The 20,972-nt window shown below is 40.6% G+C and overlaps 1 protein-coding gene across 1 annotated transcript in view; it reads right to left on the reverse strand.

Annotated features, from left to right (window-relative positions):
* The window catches only part of KCNH5 (potassium voltage-gated channel subfamily H member 5), a 160,783-nt gene that overhangs the window by 31,501 nt on the left and 108,310 nt on the right, over window positions 1–20,972 (reverse strand). The window contains exon 9 of the mRNA XM_029999954.1: window positions 9,482–9,734. Coding sequence (XP_029855814.1) covers window positions 9,482–9,734 — 253 coding nt within the window. The remainder of the gene's footprint in view (window positions 1–9,481; window positions 9,735–20,972) is intronic.

Genomic DNA, 20,972 nt, shown 5'->3' on the forward strand with positions numbered 1-20,972 from the left:
TTGTAGTTTGGGGATAAAAAAGGTAATACATTCTAATATTTCCTCTTTTAAGTACTTGTAACATTTCACTCAACTCTATTTTGGGAACACAGACCAGAGTAATTATTTATCCAATCTTATTACTTTTTGGGGTCAGAGGCTCTGTTTCTCTATTTCCAGTTCTGGTTTAGGTATTGTATCCAGTAAAACATACCTAACATTTCTCATGCAGAGTAAAATAAAACGTGCAAGTCCTTATCTTCATTTCCTTGTTTTTATTTTCTAACAAAGTCTGTGTAGGAGAATCATCCCTTAGAAAGGTTGTAACTGCATTCTCATTGAACTGCTTTTAATTCTGCATATTTTGATGTAATTAAAATTAACTATAATTCATAATATATCTGGTATAATTTATAAAACAAGTTGCTTTAAAATGGTCTTCTTATCACAGAGCATTTCCTAGTAACATATCGTTTATCCAATGTACTGTTTTGAAATTACCCTTTGCAGTTAATTGTCCTTGTCTATACCCACAGTTCAAAACCTGGTTTACAGATATACTCAGTACAGTTACATAATTTATAGGAAATAGACCATTTTTGAAATGCACAAAATTGCTTAATGGATTTGCTCTCTGAGGTGGACACAGGACAGAATTGAGTCATGCTTTCAGCAGATGCAGAGTGCAGTTAAAAAGACAGAATTCATTAATAGGGACTATTATGATTTTCCCACAGAAATGTGAGCAAAATACTTGTTTTCTTTCTAAATTTAAGGTAACACACAGTTAATTTAAGCCAAGAGGTTGAAAGCAGTGGATGCTGACTCTGAAACTCTGCACGATGGTGTGTTACAGAATGTGTACCCAAACCACGGATAACTGAAATCACCATTCATAAACTCAAGAAGATCTTCTCATTGTCTTCAGTTCAGTGAGGCAGGGAACAGCTCTGGGCCCCTCAGAAAGGCTGGGACATGATGAACTGAATTTATTCACTCTTCCATGAGCCATCAGTCACTGGATTTGAACGGTGAAGTATAAGCTCCTCTTATATTGTGGTTTACTCTCTTCAGAAAGTATAAAATCTTGGAAGCGTTTAAGGGCTCTTGAATTTGACATTTCCCACACACACTTCCGAGTCTTGTTTGCATCTTACAAATGTGCTAAGGAACATACTTAATGAAAACAAAACCAACCAGATTCTCCAAAACAATGTGTCTTTTCTCATAACTACAGAGATTAATGTACTATACTTCATCCCTATTAACTGTAGTTCACTGAGTAGAGAGTGGTAATTATTCATTCAAGTTTAATTTTACACAGTGCAACTAAATGAAAAAAACCTTTCAGAGTTGCAAAAGAAAATTTAACTGGTAGGTCTGAAACACCAGCTACTCGGAGGCACGTATATATATAGGCTGGACACTTCCACGACATGCGCACACCTCCAGGTAAAGCCTGGGGCTGGGCTGGGAATACAGAGGTGCTTGGGGCTGACGCAGCCTGCAGGCTTTTCAAAGCCTCTCTCTAGAGATTTCTTGAGGCCCCAGCATGTTACCTCCCAAATCTGCACTGCCCTGAGTCCTGAGCAGTCTTAATACCCGCTCCTGAATGGAGGTGAAGCTCTGGGAAGTCCTCCTGCCCCTGCTCTCACAGTACCCAAAGCACCGCTGAAAAAAGGAACGCCGTAAATTAGAGTGGGAACCGCTTGCATACATTTTGCACTTGGTATGAGGAAAGGGGAGGGGAGAGTCAGGATTTGGATACTGCTGGATTAAAGCTGGCAGGAACACCGGTGTAAGGATTTGGGACTGAAGGAACCACGGAAACCACGAAGAGATGTGCAGGGTGTTGGTGACAGGCATAATTTTTGCTGAAATAGCTACACTGGTATCATCCTAAATATGGACAAAAATTTGCTGGTGTATTATGTACATATGCCTGTAGGTAAAACATACATTATGTTCAGGCATGTTTGTGTATATATTTAGAGACAATCGTATGGTATGCAACTATATAATAGATAATGATATTTCTATACACTAGTCTATCTTTTATATTATGATAACTCTCCCATACTGAAGGCGGGGGGCAGATATTCTCCGCAGCCTTGCACCATGGACTGACTTGCCAATTTCTGAGACAGAAGCTCATGCCTGGACCTTTCAGGCAGAACAAATCTTAAGGGCCTTATGAAACTCCCCAGAAACTTGCAAAGGGAATGAAAAAGTCCTTGGACTCCGAGAGGAAACACTTTTGTTAAACAGCGTCTCAGAAGCCTTATAAGGCAAAATTGATCCTTCTCCAGATGGGGACAGAAACTGAGCTAAGAAATATCCTCGTAGACATGAGAATTTGATGGGGCCTTTGGGAGAAAGTTTGGGCAGGCAGTGAAAGAATAAATTCTTGGTGGAGAACAGCACTGAGGAAAAACACATAAAAGGGACCAAGACTTCCTCTTAAGGTGATAAGGTGTTCTTCTGTGCTGTGCGGTCCTAGCTAATAGGCCAGCTACCCCTCCCCCCATTTTAGAACATTTCCAAAATCCCATCAGTCACACTAGCAAAAGCCAGACGTGATGAATAATGTAGGCTTTCCATCATGATGTGCTCAAATCTTCTGTTGCTTATGAAAAGCAAAGGCTGATTTTGTTGCAGAATCAGTAAAACTGTATTATGTAGAGAAAACATTCATCTAATCAGCTCAGGTACTAATAGCCATGAAGTGATGGCAGCATGCACAGAACTGGAGGTCAGTGACCACATATCAAGTCCCTGCAGCCATAATTACATATACTGGTATGTATATTCATACAAATACATCTGCCTGTGTCTATACATCTGCGGTGAAACCTCTGGCTGCAGGACAGACGTACCTCAAACTGATGTCAAAATCAAATGAGCAAGGAGGGAAGCAGCTCCTGTTACCCAGAGCAGCAAACAGCTCTCTGATGGTTCAGCGAGTAGGTAAGCTCTGCAGCTCCTTGCCAGGGGACATCAAGGCTGGCTGCATAGGTTTACAAAATGATGGGATGTATCCATGGAATAAAATCCATCTGTGGCTACTAAACACAAAAGATTTCCCTCTGAGTGAGGAAGACCTTGAAACACAATTCAATGGAGGGTTGGAGAATATTCTGGGGAAGTATTTCCGTTTGCTTCCTTCACCTTCCTACTTTCTCCTGCACATCCGCTATTGGCCATTTTTGGAGACAGGCTACTGGGCTGGCTGGATTTCCAGACTTAGCCGATACAGCTGTTTAAGTCTGAAGAGGGGATCTGGAGAAGTTGGGGGTGAGGCAGAGGTGCAAATTCATCAGCTGCCTCCTGCCATTCGAGACATCGTTGCTTCCTGTAAGCACAGCCTATGATGTGCACAGATGACTACTAGACTGTGAGAGAGGTCTCCTTGCCCCTGTGAATGTTTTAGCCAAAACTTCAGCCTTTTCTGGGGCATCCAGAAGGGCCCGAAGTCCCTTGAAAATCAGATCAGAGCTGAGCACTAACCAGTCAGATATCCAGCTCTACAGGACTGCACATTAATATGTGAAAGGGCAGAATGATGGGAGAAAACAGCATTTCTAGCATTTGAAAGATTGTTAAAATAGTCAGTAAAGAAACAATAATGAGAGACTGTGCCTAAGATCTAAGTCCATGCTGGCAAAGGTACTTTGCATTATTTAACACAGTGCAACCTTCCCCATCGGCACCTAGAAACACAAAAGAAACTTAACTTTCTTCCAGCATTCAGAACTGCTGCAAGAAGAGCAAGAGGTCTATATAGATATTCTCCCCTCATCTTTCTCATTTTTAGTGCAAGCCTCCTAGTACTTCATGTTTTTCTAGAAGCCCCAGCTCCTGGAGACTGGATATCTCCATTTTGATTTTATACAGAAATAAGTTTCTATCCTTCCTGACTGAGGAAATAAACTTGAAAGCATGGCCATTCCCACCATCTTCAAAACTCATAAGGCAAATCAGATTGCCTCAAACCGTTAGTCTGATTTAAAAGAAATATATCACATGATTTTAAAGTAATTTTCCTTTTCTTGCGCTGCCAAGACTTTTGAGTTCCTGGGTTTGGCAGTGAAGCATGCAGGTCTAATTCAAAAACATTTCAATTCAGTGAAAGGAATCTTTCTGACATTGGAGGCTGCAGATCACATCTATAACACACCAGTTGGCACTAAATCAAGACTGATGCTTCTTATTATAGTTAACTATCGTGCAGACAAGAGATGAAAATATTTTAAATTTACAAAATAATGTGAAAAATTGAGCGTTCCCTTCAACTCTGTCAGTAAGAACTAATAACACTTTTGAACAAGCATCAACAGGACTAAATCTTACATGGTACTACATATGCCAACCCAGACCTGCAAGGTAAGACTTATTCCAAGGCACGTGCTTAAGAAGAATTGCACACTGCAAAGCAGCACATCACATTGGTTCTCAGATCAGTAATCCTTCAAGTATTTTGCAAAATACTTTGAGATTCAGTACTTAAAAAACAACCTGCATCACATTAATTATTGCAGTCCTGCTAGCTGAAAAAAGCCCAACCCTTTCCTATATGAATCATTTTCCTCTTGGTTAATTTAGAGCTTTAACTCATTGGAACGAAAGGGACCTTTCCTATAGATGAAATAGGACACAGGCTGTTCCGTAAATTGCTACCAGGTGCACGTTACTAACCTGCAGAAACTCTCACAATTAGTCTGCCTTGGTTTACTTCACATGAAAACAAAAAAAAAAAGCTCAGTATAAAATATCAAGAGCTGATTTGACATAGGGGCAAATTCTGCCACCTTCATTCCACTTGAGAAGAAAACCAAGCTGCAACTAAACGACTTAAAATTACAGAATTATCTACCAAAACCATGAGATGGAATTGGACCAACAGTTTTTCATGTCATACAGTGCATCACACACAGTCTTATCCTGCAGAAAGCACATGCCTGGCTGCGTAACACCAAGGAAATTCAAAATGTTGATGCATGGATGCCAAACACCAAATTACTAATGCCCACGGATGAGCACTATGGAGCGCCTGGGTCTCCTGCTCACCTAAATGGGAGCTGCTACTTGCTCAGCCTCTAAAGAAATTTCCTGTGTGTGATTTGGTAGGAAACTTAATCTTTTGACCTCCAAACACATGTTAAGATTAAGAGTAGAAAAAGACTCATCCTTATTTGCAGCTGTAATACCAAATTCAAGAAGACATGCCACTTGTGCTCTTGCTTTCCCTAACTCCTCTGATACTGCATAATATCCCCTTCCCGGACCAAATATTTGGAAATAATTCATGAAGCAGACCTTTAATAAGTGAAACTCTGGCGTGCCTAAAAGCAATAAATCCAATAAACAACAGGTTGCTCTGGGACTATACGCAGAACATGCTGAGAATTAACATGCAACAGATAAAGGCAAATAACAACTTAATTGAATACATATGGGATCAGGACCCTAAGTGCAGCTGAAACATGAGCTATTAAATCTATATTCATTCTGGCTTGACTATCAAAATTGAATTCATTCAGCAGCAGCCCCCACTAGGATTTCACTGCTCAATATATTTTTATCGCTATGCAGTTTGAGCAGTATTTTTGATCAATTCCTACAATCAACATTTCAACGTGGTGGATCATTATTTTTCTGCTGGCAAAACGACTTCTTTAAACCTTGTTAATCAATCTGCCTGGTTTAAGTTACTGTACAACTTACGCAGTCAGCTGTGCAAATAGCGGGAGCTGGAAAGCAGCTTCTAGAGACACTTGGTTGGCATCACCACTTACGTGGAACTCCTCACCAGGAGCAAATTCAGGTTAATTGCAGCAGGGTGAATTGTTAGGTGCCCTCTGCTAGCAGATGCCTGGTTTCATTAGCCTGGGGGCCTTCAAACCCCCGGTCCTTCCTGAGACTTCTCTGCTGATAACACCTCCCCATGCAGATCAGTGGCAGTTAAATTGTTTACTCCTGCTTGAGATGGTGGAAAATTACTGATGTGCCTTCTCAGGGTCACCTCACTTGCTAGGAAAGTTTTGATAATTAGAGACAAGACTGTTTGCCCTTCTCCATTATCCTGGCAACTGCAGACGAGTTATGTTAAAATGACTGGATCTTGTTTTCTCCAGCGAAGCAGCACCCCCTCACACCAGCTCTGCACGTGGTGTGCATGTTTCTGCTACAGCAGCAGTCAGCACCTGCAAAAGGTGGGAGACTGTCCTCAAGACATGGAGATAACTAATGAGGGGAATGTAATGGGGCACCTGGGTACCTTCATTAATGAGTCCTATAAACTGCAGATCTACAACTGGATTCATTCTCTTACTGTACTGATTTTTGTAATGCTGATTACTGCAGCAGCTGGGCATTTAATTACGCACAAATGAGAACAAAACCAAACCAGGGGAGAACAAAATGTCACAGTGCTGCAAGATGCCCTGTCAATCACTGGGTTTCACCTGCTTTTGAGCACAAGAAATGCCAAAGCTGGGGCCATTGAGCTTGGAAAACTGCTGCTGAGCAAAAGGATGGTTGTCTCCACAGTGGGCCTGCAGAAGGCACCTGGCTGGGACGCCGAGCCTCCTGAGGACACCGTTTCGGCAGGCAGGGAGGCTGGATGTGCCAACTCACTGTTGCCGCGAGGAAAGGGAACGTGGTAAGGGAAGATGGAGAAGGGGAAAAAGCAGCAATATCGTGGAGTGATTTATGCTAGGACCCAAGGGAGGATGAAGCCTTGCACTTCGGACAGAAGCACGAATGTAAGAGATGGAAGATGCATGTTCTTAACCCATTTTGGCATTCCTACCCGATTCACTTTTCTAGGATATTCCACTTTTGAGAATACACCAAAACTTCCATCTGTGGGTGAGCATGGTAAAGAAAAAAAAAATGACACACCTCTCTCTCTCCCTTTAAGCAAGGCAAATAACACTACCATATTAATTAACACTACACTATTAAAACAGTAACTGCAAAGTACCAGTTCCAAAGCAAACTTAGGAAACGGATGGCTTTGCAAGGAGCAGAGGCTGGCAGACAGCATGTCCTGCCATGCTCCTGCTCCCATAGAGGATATTAATGAGGACAAGTTTCCAAAGGATACTTATCGCATTTCCACTCTAGGTTACTGCTGGGGGATGGAGAAGATGGACAGACTGGTAGTACAACCCCTTAAGTTGACTTTACCTAGGAAATCCAGTGTGACGGCAGGTGCTTGGAGTATTTAAAGCAGGCTGCGTGGGTTTTCATGTTAGGCAGAGGTTTTTAAACCTGGTTTCCCCCTTAGGCAGATTCACTTTCCTTGTGCTTGAACTTCTCAAGGCAGAACAGACAGATAAAAATTATGTTCTTCACCATCTGATCTGCAGTCACTATTTCAGGTGCCACAGCTACCACTATAAATGTCTTTGCGACTACATCTGGGAGACTTTCTTCCCCAAGTAAGTTTTTAGGATACGACATCTCATAATTACTCAGTTCACTATTCTGTTAAATAATCTGTCAGAGCATGAAAACACTCTTCAGTGTGCTCTATGACTAGAGGAAGCAGTTTATCTTGCTTCAAGTTACAGTTACATGTTCTGCCAATCCCTGTAGTACACAATGAACATATCTCTGAGTCATGGGATCGCTTGTCAGTGGCCATGGCAAAATCAAAATCACTTCTGGTAATTAAAGGTAATTCACTTTAACTAGATACAGTTAAAGGTCTCTCCAGCCAAATGGAGACTAACATAGATACTAGATTTACCATATCTACAAGGTAGAAACAAAAAGTTCTTACTGTCATTCCAAACACAATATGCATTAGTAAATGCAATAAAGTTTTGCATGTAATCCGTTTAGTGATGGCTTCTAGTTCAGTAAATTACATATTTATTGTTTGTTTTCATTGTAATACCCAGAAAACTTATTTGTTTAAATGCTGCTACTTACTCTTAAAGCTTTTTTTTTTAAATAGCTGTAAGCAAATATAAAATATCATCACTGAGATTAATAATAAAAATACAATGGTCCAGTGAGCTGAAAGACAAGGAATGTTTTACTACGGAAACTGCAGATTTAGGAGCTTTCACCACAATGACTTCACATCTGAATATGCAAATAGATTCATTCTTACATTAAATCTCTCTTTTTAAAAACCTTAGTATATACTAGCATATGGAAAGCCGCAGCAGGTATTTCAAAAGAGCATGGATGTGCATTTTCCCCAGTTCATCCTCTCCAGCTCGGAGGACCTGCGTTCTGCCCTCGGAGAGCCATCCCCATGCAGTCCTATCCACACACCTGCATGCTGGCCAGTCCCACCCCAGTGCAGGACACCTGTACGCAGGCTTGTACGGCAACACGTCAGGAGTCAACTTCGGCTACGTGCTTGTCCTCATTTCTCTCCTCCTCCCCCTTGCTGCCAGCTGGGAAGGAGCTCAAGCCTTGATCCACGACCAGTATTGACTCCCCACGTCTGCCCTCTTCCCACGTGCCAGTGCAACTCCCAAGTGTAACCCTCATCGCCCAGCGATTGTCCCCATGAGATACAAGAGGGACCCATGGAGCCCCCCGCAGAGGGAAGAAGCAGTGCAGAGCTTCAGTGGGGTGTGAGAGGTCCCCTAGGACAAGGCCACCCACTCGATTTGCCCTCAGGGAGCCACAGCTCCAGTTTCAGAGAGGGCAGATAGCTAATATTTAACAGGAGACGAGTTCTACAATAAATGGGTCTATTTTAAACAGGCAAGACAAACTCTAGGTGGTTTGCATGCAGAGCCACCGGTTCTTCCTCTACATTGTTCTGCCTCTGAGGATGACTCCTGCCTCAACACCAGTGCTGACCACTCAGTTCCACCATCTGCTACACCTTTCCCGATCCCACACAAGCTAGTGAGGAGTCTGCATTAGGCTCCTTCCCACCCACTGCTGACAAACCAGACACCACAGCGGGGGGACGGCATGATTAACCTGGAGCTCCCCCATTACTCAGACTTCTCATGACTGTGGCTGGATAGATGGTGCATCGCTATCTCTTTGCATAGTCCAGTCAGACTATTTATCTTCTTCAAAGCTAGTTCACTACAAGCAACAGTTTTGCTTCCTTGTCGAGACTGTTTGCAGGTGTTATTCTGGGCTAGAATACAGACAAATGAAAATCCCAGTGTGAAGATTAAGATGGAAATCCTCCTGAGAGACTAATATAAAACAATGTGCATTTCCTCTATCAGGCTATTTAAAAGATGTCAGGCACACAGATGCCATTCTCTTCTGCTCAGAGACACTGTAACTGTGACCGGTGAGCCATACTGGGCAGAAAGAGCATTCCCAAAGGCATAAAAGATGAAGGGTTTGCTTTTAGAGTAGTATCTCTGGAGACACGACATCTCCAACTCATGACAACCACTAGCTTCCTGCAGTCCCAGCTGATGTTAGGCAAGACTAGTTAACATTCAAAGCTAAGCAGAAGGCAAATATATCCGAACCACTAGCATTTCAATAGAGATCACAGTACCTAAAATAGCCACCACCTCGTCGTCCTGGATGACTTCTAGGGATCCCGAGACCACAAAGCAAAGAGCGTCAACGCTTTCCCCAGCATGATAGATGAGGTCCCCCGGGGCGCAATGGATCGTCTGAAACTCCACAGCCAGGGCTCGCAGGCAGCCGTCGCTAGCCAGCCGGAAGGCAGGGTGCTCGTTAAAAACTTTCCGGTTTAGATGCACGCAAATATCTGCTCTCATGTCCTTTGGGCAAATTGAGAGAACCTGAATAAAAGAAAGATTAAAAATAATCAGCTGGGAACATGACAGGGGGCCAGCGCGCGCTTTATGAAATAACTGAATGGATGAACCCGGGTGGATCTTAGGATCCATCCATCCAGTTATTTCATAAAGCTTCTGGCGGGAATTTTATCTTGAATTGGGGTAGTCTTTTTCTACCCATTTACTGCTTTCACTGCAGCTGAAAGGGTGATGTGGAAGAAGGGGCTATTCTGTTACACCGTTCTCATCCCTAACAGTTTTCACACTCGTTTTCCAGAATTGCAGGTGGCACTACTAGGTTCCTGTCTGTCGATATCCCTCCAGACTTGGTGCCCAGACTATCCTCCCGCTGCTACGCTCAATCCCTGCAGGAGCACAGAACGGAGGCTCAGAGCTGAAGGAGCTTGAAGACATGCAAAGACGGACCATTCACAATAGAAAACACCACATTTTGCTCACATCCAGAAAACCTAGTCTTCAAAAGTCTTGATGTAGATGACCACTTACCAACGCGTATCCAAACACACCTAGGGTTTTGTTTCAGTGCCGTACAGACATATAATAAGTAACCTGCCCTGGAGGGCTTACAGACTAGAAAATCCAAAGAGCTTGAGATTAGAGCAAAAAGAAAGTATTATGAAACCTTATGAAATGTAAAGTAAAGGTGAGTGAAAAACTGTCCTGTGAACATGAAGATGTCTTCATAGCAGACCAATTAAATAAGACCTTCAATTAATTTCTTACCTTAAATAGCTTTCCCTACTGAAATAGTAACACAAATACTCCTGAAGAAAGTGAAAACCTGTGGGTCTTGTTAGGTTTGTAAACTGTGTCTTTAATATTTGCACATCCTCCTAAACACACTAATGTCCTTATAACCCTAAAATACATGGTAGCTAATTGCACTGAGAAACATATAAAACCTTTTAAAGTTTAAATAGAAAAGAGCACGAGATTAAGAGCACTCTGGAAGTCTCCTATAAAGAAGACTGCAGATCAATAGTACTGATTAATTTCTCATTGTATGGAATTAATCTGGCAGCTCGCTCTGCAGACAGGGACATTGGGTCAATGTGTTGACTGCCATTGAATATTAGCAAACAGAGGGAGACTGGTAACCCTGCCTAAGTTTTGAGGCAAATGGTCATGTTAATATTGAAGTAAAGCCACGATTTTCATTTCTGTTTAATGCAGAAGAGGTATAAAACATATTATTGTAAAATATTACTAAAGGTCCTAAAGGATAGAATGGGAAAATAGTAAACAATTTCTAGTTTAATAATAACATTTAGTCCCTTTCTTATTTCAATAGATCAAAGTTCCTTTGCAGTCAAAGATACAATGAATGCAAAAAAGTGAAGTAGAAGTTATTCTCCTATCCTCTGGACCATGACAGTCTGAGGCAAGGAAGGGGCCATGCAACCTTCTGCATTAACCTCTTGCACTCACGATTTTCATATCAGTCCCAGAAAACCTGGTAAAATTATAGCCTAGAAGGCCTTGATTTAATGTTTTCAAATGATATAGGGTAGTTGTTCCAATGGAGAGCTACTCTCTCTTTTAAAACATGTGCTGTTTCTGAACTGATTTTTTTTTTAAATTTTCAGACAACAGCTAGCTGATCTCATCATGCTGCTCAGATATAAGACCTGCAATCATCAGAAATCTCTTCCACATGTAGGTGTTTATAGAATATGATCAGGTCATCTCTCGATCTCATCTTGAATAAGCAAGAGAGATGATGCTTCTTGTGCCTAACACTATGAAGCATGGTATCTCTTTGGAAACTTCCCCACAGCATGAGGTTTTCTTACAATCACCTTCTCAGATCTACCAGATAATTAGTTTTTCTTTGATTGAACACAGAATAATCATTTGGCTTAATGCTATTTTTCTGTAAAAAAATGTTGTACAGAACACATTAAAATACCCTGCATAAGTTTGTTTTATCATAAAAATTAATAACAAACACATTTGACAAGACATATTCTCCATAAACCATCATTTGCATTAGCAATAATGTCTTGTCTGAGTCACTGTTGATCATATCCCATATCACATTTCCATAATTTTATTAGGGGCAAATGTCAATTTTACAAACTTATACTTACCTGAGTCATTCCATTTACCATTAGAAATATAGGCACACCTTAGTTCTTCCAGTAAAAAACAAAAATTATTTTTGAGAGTGATTGTTTCACCTCAGCCCTACTTCTGGATCAAACAGAAAGCTCGTCTTTATTACAACAAAATAGAAACATGCCATCTTTCTTCTTCTCAATAGCAATTCAATGAAAAATTCTCCTTTCTTTTGTATCATGATGGATGATTTTTAACATTTTTATCTGCTCTTGGGCCTAAATCATGCTTAGAAGTTTTTTACGTCCCTTTAATAACTTTCAGTAATGTAAGTACTTCTGACTTAACAAGGCCATGAGCTATGAATTCTCAAACACTGCTCTTAAGAAAAATGTGTGTATTCATGCATGACTGATTTCCAAATTCTATCTTTTAAGCTTCCAAACTGCAGGAAAAATTGGTTAAACTATTGCAGAGGTTGTTACTGTAAGATTCAGAGATGTTCCAGGACCCTTTGTTTTTTGGAGTGTAAATTAATTGTGTCCCTCAAGAATAAAAGCCACTTAGATGCAAAGCAGCATATTGTTTCCTCACAAATACAGAGTTAAATACAGAGTATTAAAATGAGCACTCAAAGCATTACTCTCTTTATAGACACAACAAACGTATCTATCATCACACACTGTAATATGAAGAGACAGAAAAAATTCCATTGCACAGAAAAAGCCAGTCTTAGAAAGCATAATTCAGGAATTTTCTGATGGCATGATAAAGTGATTCTCCTAATGACATATTACTGTATAGAGATATACGGAGATATCACTTATCAACTAGTACAGCAGTAAATGAGTTATGATCCAAGAGTTAGCCAGGAACAAATATTCTTTATTTCAGTCTTTTTGTCTGCTACACTGCAAGTACTGAGAACAGAGAAAGAAACAGATGAAAACTAAAAGAAATACTTAATATTAAAAGATTTGGCAAAGGAGCTTTGACTGATAAGGATAAATGTAGATATACGTAGGAGAAAAAAAGAGCAAAGATAGACAATCTCAATATTCAGCTCTGTGTTTACTGTATGCTCCAAGCACAGAACTTCATGAGCTCCAACCTGACTTTGCAGCACTTCTTTTTGAGTTTACAAATACCAATGTCATGAATTCAGAGGAGTCTCACAGATGCCACCAGCTTCTCTGTTAGTTGTAATGTAGAAAGGGGTTGTTGGTGACACAGATTACGGTATGTAGTAATTTTCCTGCTTCCAAAGAAGACACATAATGTGATATAGGATCACACAGAAGCATTTGGAAGCTAATGATAAATAGTCCAAAGATTCTAAGAGCGGAAAATGAGAAAATGAGCACTTCAAATTCAGATAAATATTCTTCTGAAAATGATCCCTTATTGATGATACAAGACTTTGACATTCTTATTGTGAAATGCTCTTAACTGAGATCTCAGCATTTTTAAGGCAGCATGCAACTAAAAAGATAAAACTAGTAGCAACACGGTTGTACATGAGTCCATATGATGTACAAATGCACACACATGGGTGTAAAAGAGAAATTCAATTTAAGGGAGAGGATATCCTGTAATGCTTAATCTATTGTTTCGCTGTTAGGGAAATGCCTCCAATGCTTCATGCTAGTAGAACCAAAGTTCAGCTGGGAAATTTGTTCTAGCCCGTGTATTCTTTCAGCAGCATATCAAAAACCACCAAGACAAATTTCTGAAGAGGAAATTTCCTTAGAGATTTCAAGACATTTCTCAGTGAAACCTGTAGTTTATAAGCAAGGCAGGATATTAAGGTTGCTGACTGCAATGCTTTACTAACTGATGGGTTTGGAGCACACAACTTGGAGCAGGCAGTCTGCAGGGACCAGATGCTAGTGCTGCTACAGAAGTTGCTTCGTAATAAATCTGTAGCCACAGACTTCACAGTCAGCTTTCCCATATGCATCGAAGCAGCATGAAAGAACAGAACCTGCTACATTTCAATGCAAAATCAGAGGAGAAAGTCGAATTTTACCCAGAGGAAAATCTTCGCTGGCTGTAAAAGCTGTGTTTCTACCAGAAAAGGAGCAAGGCTCCATGCCACACATGAACAGTACACATGTATCCACAAAGACCTGAGCCACTACAAAGCTGAGAGAGGAGAAAGTAAAGCACAGAATAACATTTATCACTTCCCTTCTCCACAGAGAAAATTAAACCTCCTCAAAGTCAGTGTAAGACAATTGCTGAGCTCTGCCATCATCACCTGGCACCCAGCTGATACAAACCCCAACACAACGACACCCAATGCAGAGATTCAACACCGCTGTCATCTCTAGAGCACCCTATGGCATACGTAAAATGCTGGCAGTGAGTGAAAAGCTTGCGGCTGCTGCTAGAGATTGGGAAAGGCAGTAACCAGCTCAGGAAGACTTGCAGGGAATTGGCACAAAACGTCTCACTATCTTTTCAGCTCAAGATCTGTAAAGGGGGAATAAAATTCCCAAGGAAGTTCCATCTGATTTTTTTCCTCTCCCATCCGTTTCCTCAGCACGCTCAGGCAGTTTAAGATAAGCCCCTTGAACAGTTCAAAGAACTCGATGGGGAGCAGAGATTATTAAAAACTCAAAGAAAAGCAAATGAAACTAAACAAAAACTACAGATTAAGACTGTGTCCAAACAATATCTTTTAGGACGGGTTTAATTATTTTTAAAAAAATCTTCCCCAGCTGGAAAACACTACAGGATGGCTTAGCAAATATTACAGAATCTGTTAAGACTTGTTAACAAAAAGGGCAGAGGCCCGTGAATCATGAATGCTATCTATTTGCAATTCTCTTTCAGCACACAGGATTCTCACTTTCTCGGGGTTGTAGCTAAGGGATATATTGACTGATATTCAAGCGAAGAGCTTAGACAGTCTTAGCGGTGGAATAACAAGGACTGTTTCCTAAATGAATAACCATAACAAATGTTGGAGATACTAAAAAATGTCAGCTTTGACAGCAAATAAAATAAACTCCTCCAACTTCTAACCAGTTACAGGCCACAGATAGCTCTTTTTATCTTGTGGAGAAAGGCCACTCTGGGTTTTCCAACATATTCAGCAGTCATAATCAAGGTCAGTTCTTTCCAAAAAACCACAATACCCTCTAGGCACCTGACCAAGTTATTCAGATTTTTAGAAGGATTTGGCTCATTTGGATGTTGAATGCTTTTGCAGACCTGGCTAAAAGTGTTACATTTGGCACTGGACAGAGGCCAAAGAGACAAAGGTAAGAAAACAGCTGATTGGCAAATCACAGAGCATTTTCCTGTAATAATCAGGTAATTTTGTAAGTAACTCAAAGGTGATGTATGGAACTGAGCAGTTATTAACCCTGCATGCATTAGGGTAATCTTTAATACATCACTGAAAATCTTGGCACTAAGAATTGAATTTCAGCAGCAATGGTGTGCTCTGTTTTAATTGCACTAAAATCCAAGGTCACTTGTATTTAAATGCTCAGAAATCAAGATCTGAAATTCAAGTCTAATAAGTTGAGTTTGGTTTGTTATTAATAATACATGAGCTGAACCAGTGATCAAAATGGTTAGATTTAGTGGTATAGCAACAAAATTAACGGGGTTTTAACTGAGTAACAAGTATTAGAGACATGAAAAAATCCGTAGAAATCGGCTCTAGATTACATTAAATTCAGCATTGTCAACACAGATAGAATCTGGCTAAGGGTCTGAAAAATGGGGGAAGATAAGAGGCATCACCATGTGTTTTAAGGAATCAAGTGCTTCACCAGCACAAGGCCTGCTGGTTTGTCTAATGCACCGAAAAGCGTGGCACACTAGTAACACTCACTGATGACCTGAAGTAGCAGATCCCAGGTTGCCTAAGGGTTGTACAGTAAAGGTTTTAGTGTCTTCGGTTTTGCTATAATATCCATCCCAAGCACAATCATTACATGACCTTCTAATGGTGCAAAGGATGGCAGACTATGGGGAATTCTATCATTAAAAATCAACTTTTTAGATGACAGAAAGAAAAATAAACATCAGAAAGAATATGGCATACATCAAAGAATCTCTCAAGTCACAACATTTTTTGGACTGACAACTTCTGGCACAAAGGTCACCCTTGGAAGAATGAAGACGATCAATGGATTTTTTTTTATTTTGTGCTTTTTCTGGAGGTGCCAGTATTTTCTAACATGCAGCATTGTGTAAAGACATTCAAGGGTGAAAGCATTAAGAAAACAGATCTGTAGAAGACCTTCCCCTAGATGTGCTCTCTCGAACTGACAGCCCCTCTGTCAGTTCCATCCCCTTGGTGGCAGTGCTCAGGAAAATGCCCGACCCATCCACTCCGGTACTTATTCCCCCAGGAAATAAGCTCATGAGCTGCTCCATAGCCCTGGCATTTCCTCAAGCATGACAGGTTCATAGTTTAATCTGTACCAATCCCAAGATGAACACATCCAAGAAGCAGAGATAATTGTGAATAATCTTTCCTGGCTCTGCACAGTGCATACAGGAGGTAAATAATCCATACCATCCACAAAGGTGAAACAGAAAGCCCCACTGGTGCACAGGCCCCGCACTCGGACCCGTGTGAAGGACAGTGAGACCCTGACCGTCTCTCCTGCATCCCGCTCTCCAAAGAACCGTGGATTGCAACTGTTACCTGGTCCTAGCTCAGCTCTGTGAGGTGAGGGAAGACTTCTTGTTCACCTCGTCCCGATCTGCAAGGAACGACCAACAACCCCGCCTCTACAACGAAACAAAAATACTTGTCCAAACGATTTTTACCTTCCCTCTTCAGCAGGGAATTGTATGTAGCTGTCACACCTAATTTTGTAGAAGTTCTCTTTGGCCACGAAGCTTGGAAGCCTTCTACCCCGGTCATCCACGAGGAAATCCAGCCAGCACTTACAGACACCTCTATGGGATGGGGCACCGTAGGAATGGCAGCCTGATTCCCCTACTCGTCTCAGGGTATCACTAATTATTACTACAGCTCTTGAAGATCTTATTAACAGCAGACATGACTAAACTGCACTGTCCTTCTGTAGATTAATGTTTACTAAAGTTACAACCTGTGTCTATTTACCATAAACCCATCTCTCCTGTATGAAAGCTTAGTGGGCCAGCAGTGAATAGTTTTAATACTGTGTTATTTTCCCATGATTTCCATTTCAGTCATTGCAATGTGGAATTGGCTCTCATTATTCGAATCGCCATTGATGCTTAGGTTGAGACTAAATAGACGCCTTTTTTCTCTTTCAACCTATGGCTTTTCTGAAGGAATCGACTGTTAAAACATGATAGACATTTATTTAATTGCTTTCTGAGCAAATCCTAAGCCATACAACAGCATAGAGGTCAAGAAGAGAAAATCTTTGGGTTTTACTGACATTTCAGAACGTTATCATTAGATGAGACCTTGAGACATCTGCATGTTAGTTAATGGTTGTTCTGCTTTCATGTATAATGACCTATTTCTTATAGAAGAGCTAGTATCTATAAATTTTTCATTTGCTGCCTAGAGGTTTCAATAAAAACTAAGAGATTTGAATTCAGTGTGTGTTTCATATATCAAATTATTACTGTAAAGATTTTTTTCAGCTGCTTAAAAATGGTCATATACAGAGAATGTACTGCCTCTTTTTTACCTCTCAAAAAAACAGGTTCTGCTGGATGAGAGATACTGTTTAGTATATAAAGGCTTCTTAGGTTTGTCATGTTTTTAGATCTGCTCATTAATAGATGAATAACCCCGAAACCTGTAGCATTAAACATAAAAAAAAAAAATTCCACCTTGTTTGAGCCACTGTTAGACCAGGAGGTAACAGTCCATGTGCATGTATTACATATATCATCCCAGCTGTCAGAGGACGGCTCTCATGTTTAAGTGATTTAAGATTATGGATCAGAGGCCACTTGCTTCCCCTTAAGTAATAATAATAAATATGCTAATGCTTTTAGTGTCGTTTTTAATTCCTTATTTGTGAACACTCAGAGACAGGCTGAAGTGCTGTGGTTTGAAGACAGGATTTGAAGATGAGCTATTCCCAAGGAGAACAGGGAAGCCAAAATTGTATGCTTAAGGCACTGCCACTTCAGAGTGGGAGAACAAGTCCTCTTCCACGTACAAGGACAACAGACTGGGCCTTTAAGACAAAGTTTTGTTTGGGACAGCTTGCTCTCACAAGCAGCAAGGACAGGATCTTCATTTAACTTCCTCCATGCTAACTTCCACTTTGTCTTCAGTTCCCATCTAAGGACTCATTCTTACCAGTTTTAGGCAAGATCTTCTTTTGGACTACACACTGAATGTGTCATTCAAGGATAGGTATTTGACATCTGACGCAACAAAACTACACATTAAGTGGTAGCAATTCCAATCAAGTTCTCAACTTCTATTTTAATTTCAAGCATATTAATTTAAAATCTTTAGTTATCAAAGAAACACATGCACATGTGTTTATTTGTACTCCATCAAATTGCTAGGGTTGTTCATCACCATAGGAACCTACTGTAACACTCATATAAGAAATTTCATTCTTTGTTAGTACATTAACCTTCTTGCTCTTTGAATTTGGATTTCAAAACAAAGCCATTTCAACATGCTGAGTGACTGAATGAAATGTATTATAAATTTGTGGCAAATGATGTTGCAAAACACATTCCAGGGTGACAATGCAGATATATTTGGAACAGTTTAGGATGTAATACTGTATGTTAGTTTGAAAAACATCCTTCGATGATGGAAACTGTCTGATGGAAACTGAAAAGTTGAGAAATTCCTCACTAATTATCATGTGTCATGAGCACACGTGTTTTGCAAGATAATAAGAAGCTTACTGAAAAGTTCATAAAAATTAAGGAGAATGGGAAATCGTGTGATGCAAAGATATCCAGACAACAGACTGGTCAGAATCTCATTATTGGAGCTTTGAAAACTAGACTGGAAGAAACCCCTAAGGTCACATCCAGGCTGTCAGACAAAGCAGTGCAGAGAGGCAATTCAAGACCTGGGGCAGTAATCCCCTATTCCAACCTACGCTGGAGCACTACCTGGATTTAGCAGCTCAGCTGCAGGTGCAGTGTAGTCCCGTTAGCCCCACTGTGTCTACGGTAGTAAATCTGACTTGACTCTGTGTACCCTGGAGGTCCCTACAGTGCGCTCCCATCCACTTGCTGCTCTAGGTTTAGTACAGATGGATTCAATTTAAATGCAGAGGGTCTTGAAGGGGTAATGAAGGAACTAATGCAAGAGAAACGATCCACCCTACATGACTAGTCTCTGGGACTGTACCACTGTTTCTATAATTTTTCAGCTGGGATTTACAACATTTTCTCATTTGTTTTGGTGAAGCACATCATAACACCTTCCTGAGTGAAGATAAAGGTAGGAAGGCTGCCTGGCTACGACACAGCCTTCCACCCTTTTGCTAAAACAAATCCTGACTTTGGCTAAGGTCCTGCAGCTGAAAGCAAACTGCCTGATCCTTACACTCATACAGACCCAGGGATGCTCAGTGCGGGCACTACAGGCCGCTGGTGCTGTTGCTTTTGCAGACTTGCAGGCTGTAAGGGATACAAAACACCAAAATATTCAAACCGGTGCTCAAGTTCTTACGTTTATCTTGTCTCTGTTCTTCTGTAACATGGGCTTTTCTGGGAAGTTCGATTAGATGCAACTACTGAAGTCCAGATGCAGAGGTTCCTGAAATCCTTCCACTGTTTTAAATACGTTTTGGATCCAGGCCTAAGTTTAGGCAAGTCTTTACCAAGGGAAAATTGTTAAAAACCTAAGTCACAGATTTTACAGCCATATTAATTATCTAGCTAAGCAGCCACTACTATCTTACAGACCAGAGAACACTGCTTACCATGAGTCAAAGATTATGGCTCTAACTGCATTTTTATAATCTATAAAACCGGACATGCGGAAACTATGGAAGGAAATTTCAGTAATTAAAGCAGAGGTTCTCCTAATTAACTGCAAAGCATCATTAAAATCTAATGAAACTGTAGTGGAATAATACAGGATTCTGGCTTAACTGCAAGGAGATAAATGCAAATGAAAGTTGAATTTTCACATGGTTTTGAGTTTACACAATAGGACTGAATGCATTTACAGTAGTTTACAATATAAAAGCTCACTTTTAACACTGTATGAATCAGCATTGGGAAGTTAGGGTATTAGTGTATAAGAAGTTAACATATTAAAGAATGTGGCATATTGAAGCATGAGAATCAAAGAAATCAAAATCTTTGTTACTTAAAATAGTTGTATTTATGATGGTAAACCAAATTTCACAGCAGATGATTAATAAGATAACTGCTGTTGCATTAGCATGATGTAAGACTAAATTTTTCAGGGTAGCAACTTCATCTTGGCATATCTGAACAAGCTGCATCATCATCCCATATTACGCAACAGATTCAACTGAAGCAAGAACTTCAAAGATCTGCAAGCACTAGACATTTTAAGATATTAATCTGCCGTGACGCTTCTTTACCCTCCCTCGGACACTTGCCTTTTAAGTTCTTGGGAGGGAAATCTTCATGGAAACCGGAGCTTAAATGCCTAATTTCAGCTGATGTGTATCAGGTCCACAGAAGCCACAGGAGCATCGCCGATCTCCAGTGACCAAAAATCTAGACCTAAAACTGTTGTATCTTGCCTACATTCACGGTATTGCAGGTGGAAACCCTCCCATCTAACTTCATCTCTCTAAAATATCCAAGGCTAGACAGACTCGCTGCACACACCATGGAGAAAGAGAGGCCCTGAGCACAATTCACTTGGTCTGTCCTGGCACACGATGAATCACTCTCCAAAGACGACCTTCTGCTTTAATCAGCTTTTGAAGAAACCTAAATGACCAGTCCTTTCTGAGGGCTAAAGTCCTGTAGGACTTCTACCCCGCATGGCTGCCAGCAGTGCCGCATTTTTGTGTCTCCCTACCAAAGGCCTTAAGTTCTAGCCGAGAGATTTTAGCTCAAGGAGATCAATCTCTACTGCCATTAAATCCTATACTAATTATGCTGATGGATATGTTGATGTCCTGGGCATCAGCAAAAGGTCTAAGCCAATCAAACTCATTTCACTGCAACTCACAGATGCCAATACTTTTCAGAATAATACTGATGTAGGTTAGACAC

This window comes from Aquila chrysaetos, chromosome 2 (genome assembly GCF_900496995.4).
Source record: "Aquila chrysaetos chrysaetos chromosome 2, bAquChr1.4, whole genome shotgun sequence".
NCBI classification, from domain to species: Eukaryota; Metazoa; Chordata; class Aves; order Accipitriformes; family Accipitridae; genus Aquila; species Aquila chrysaetos.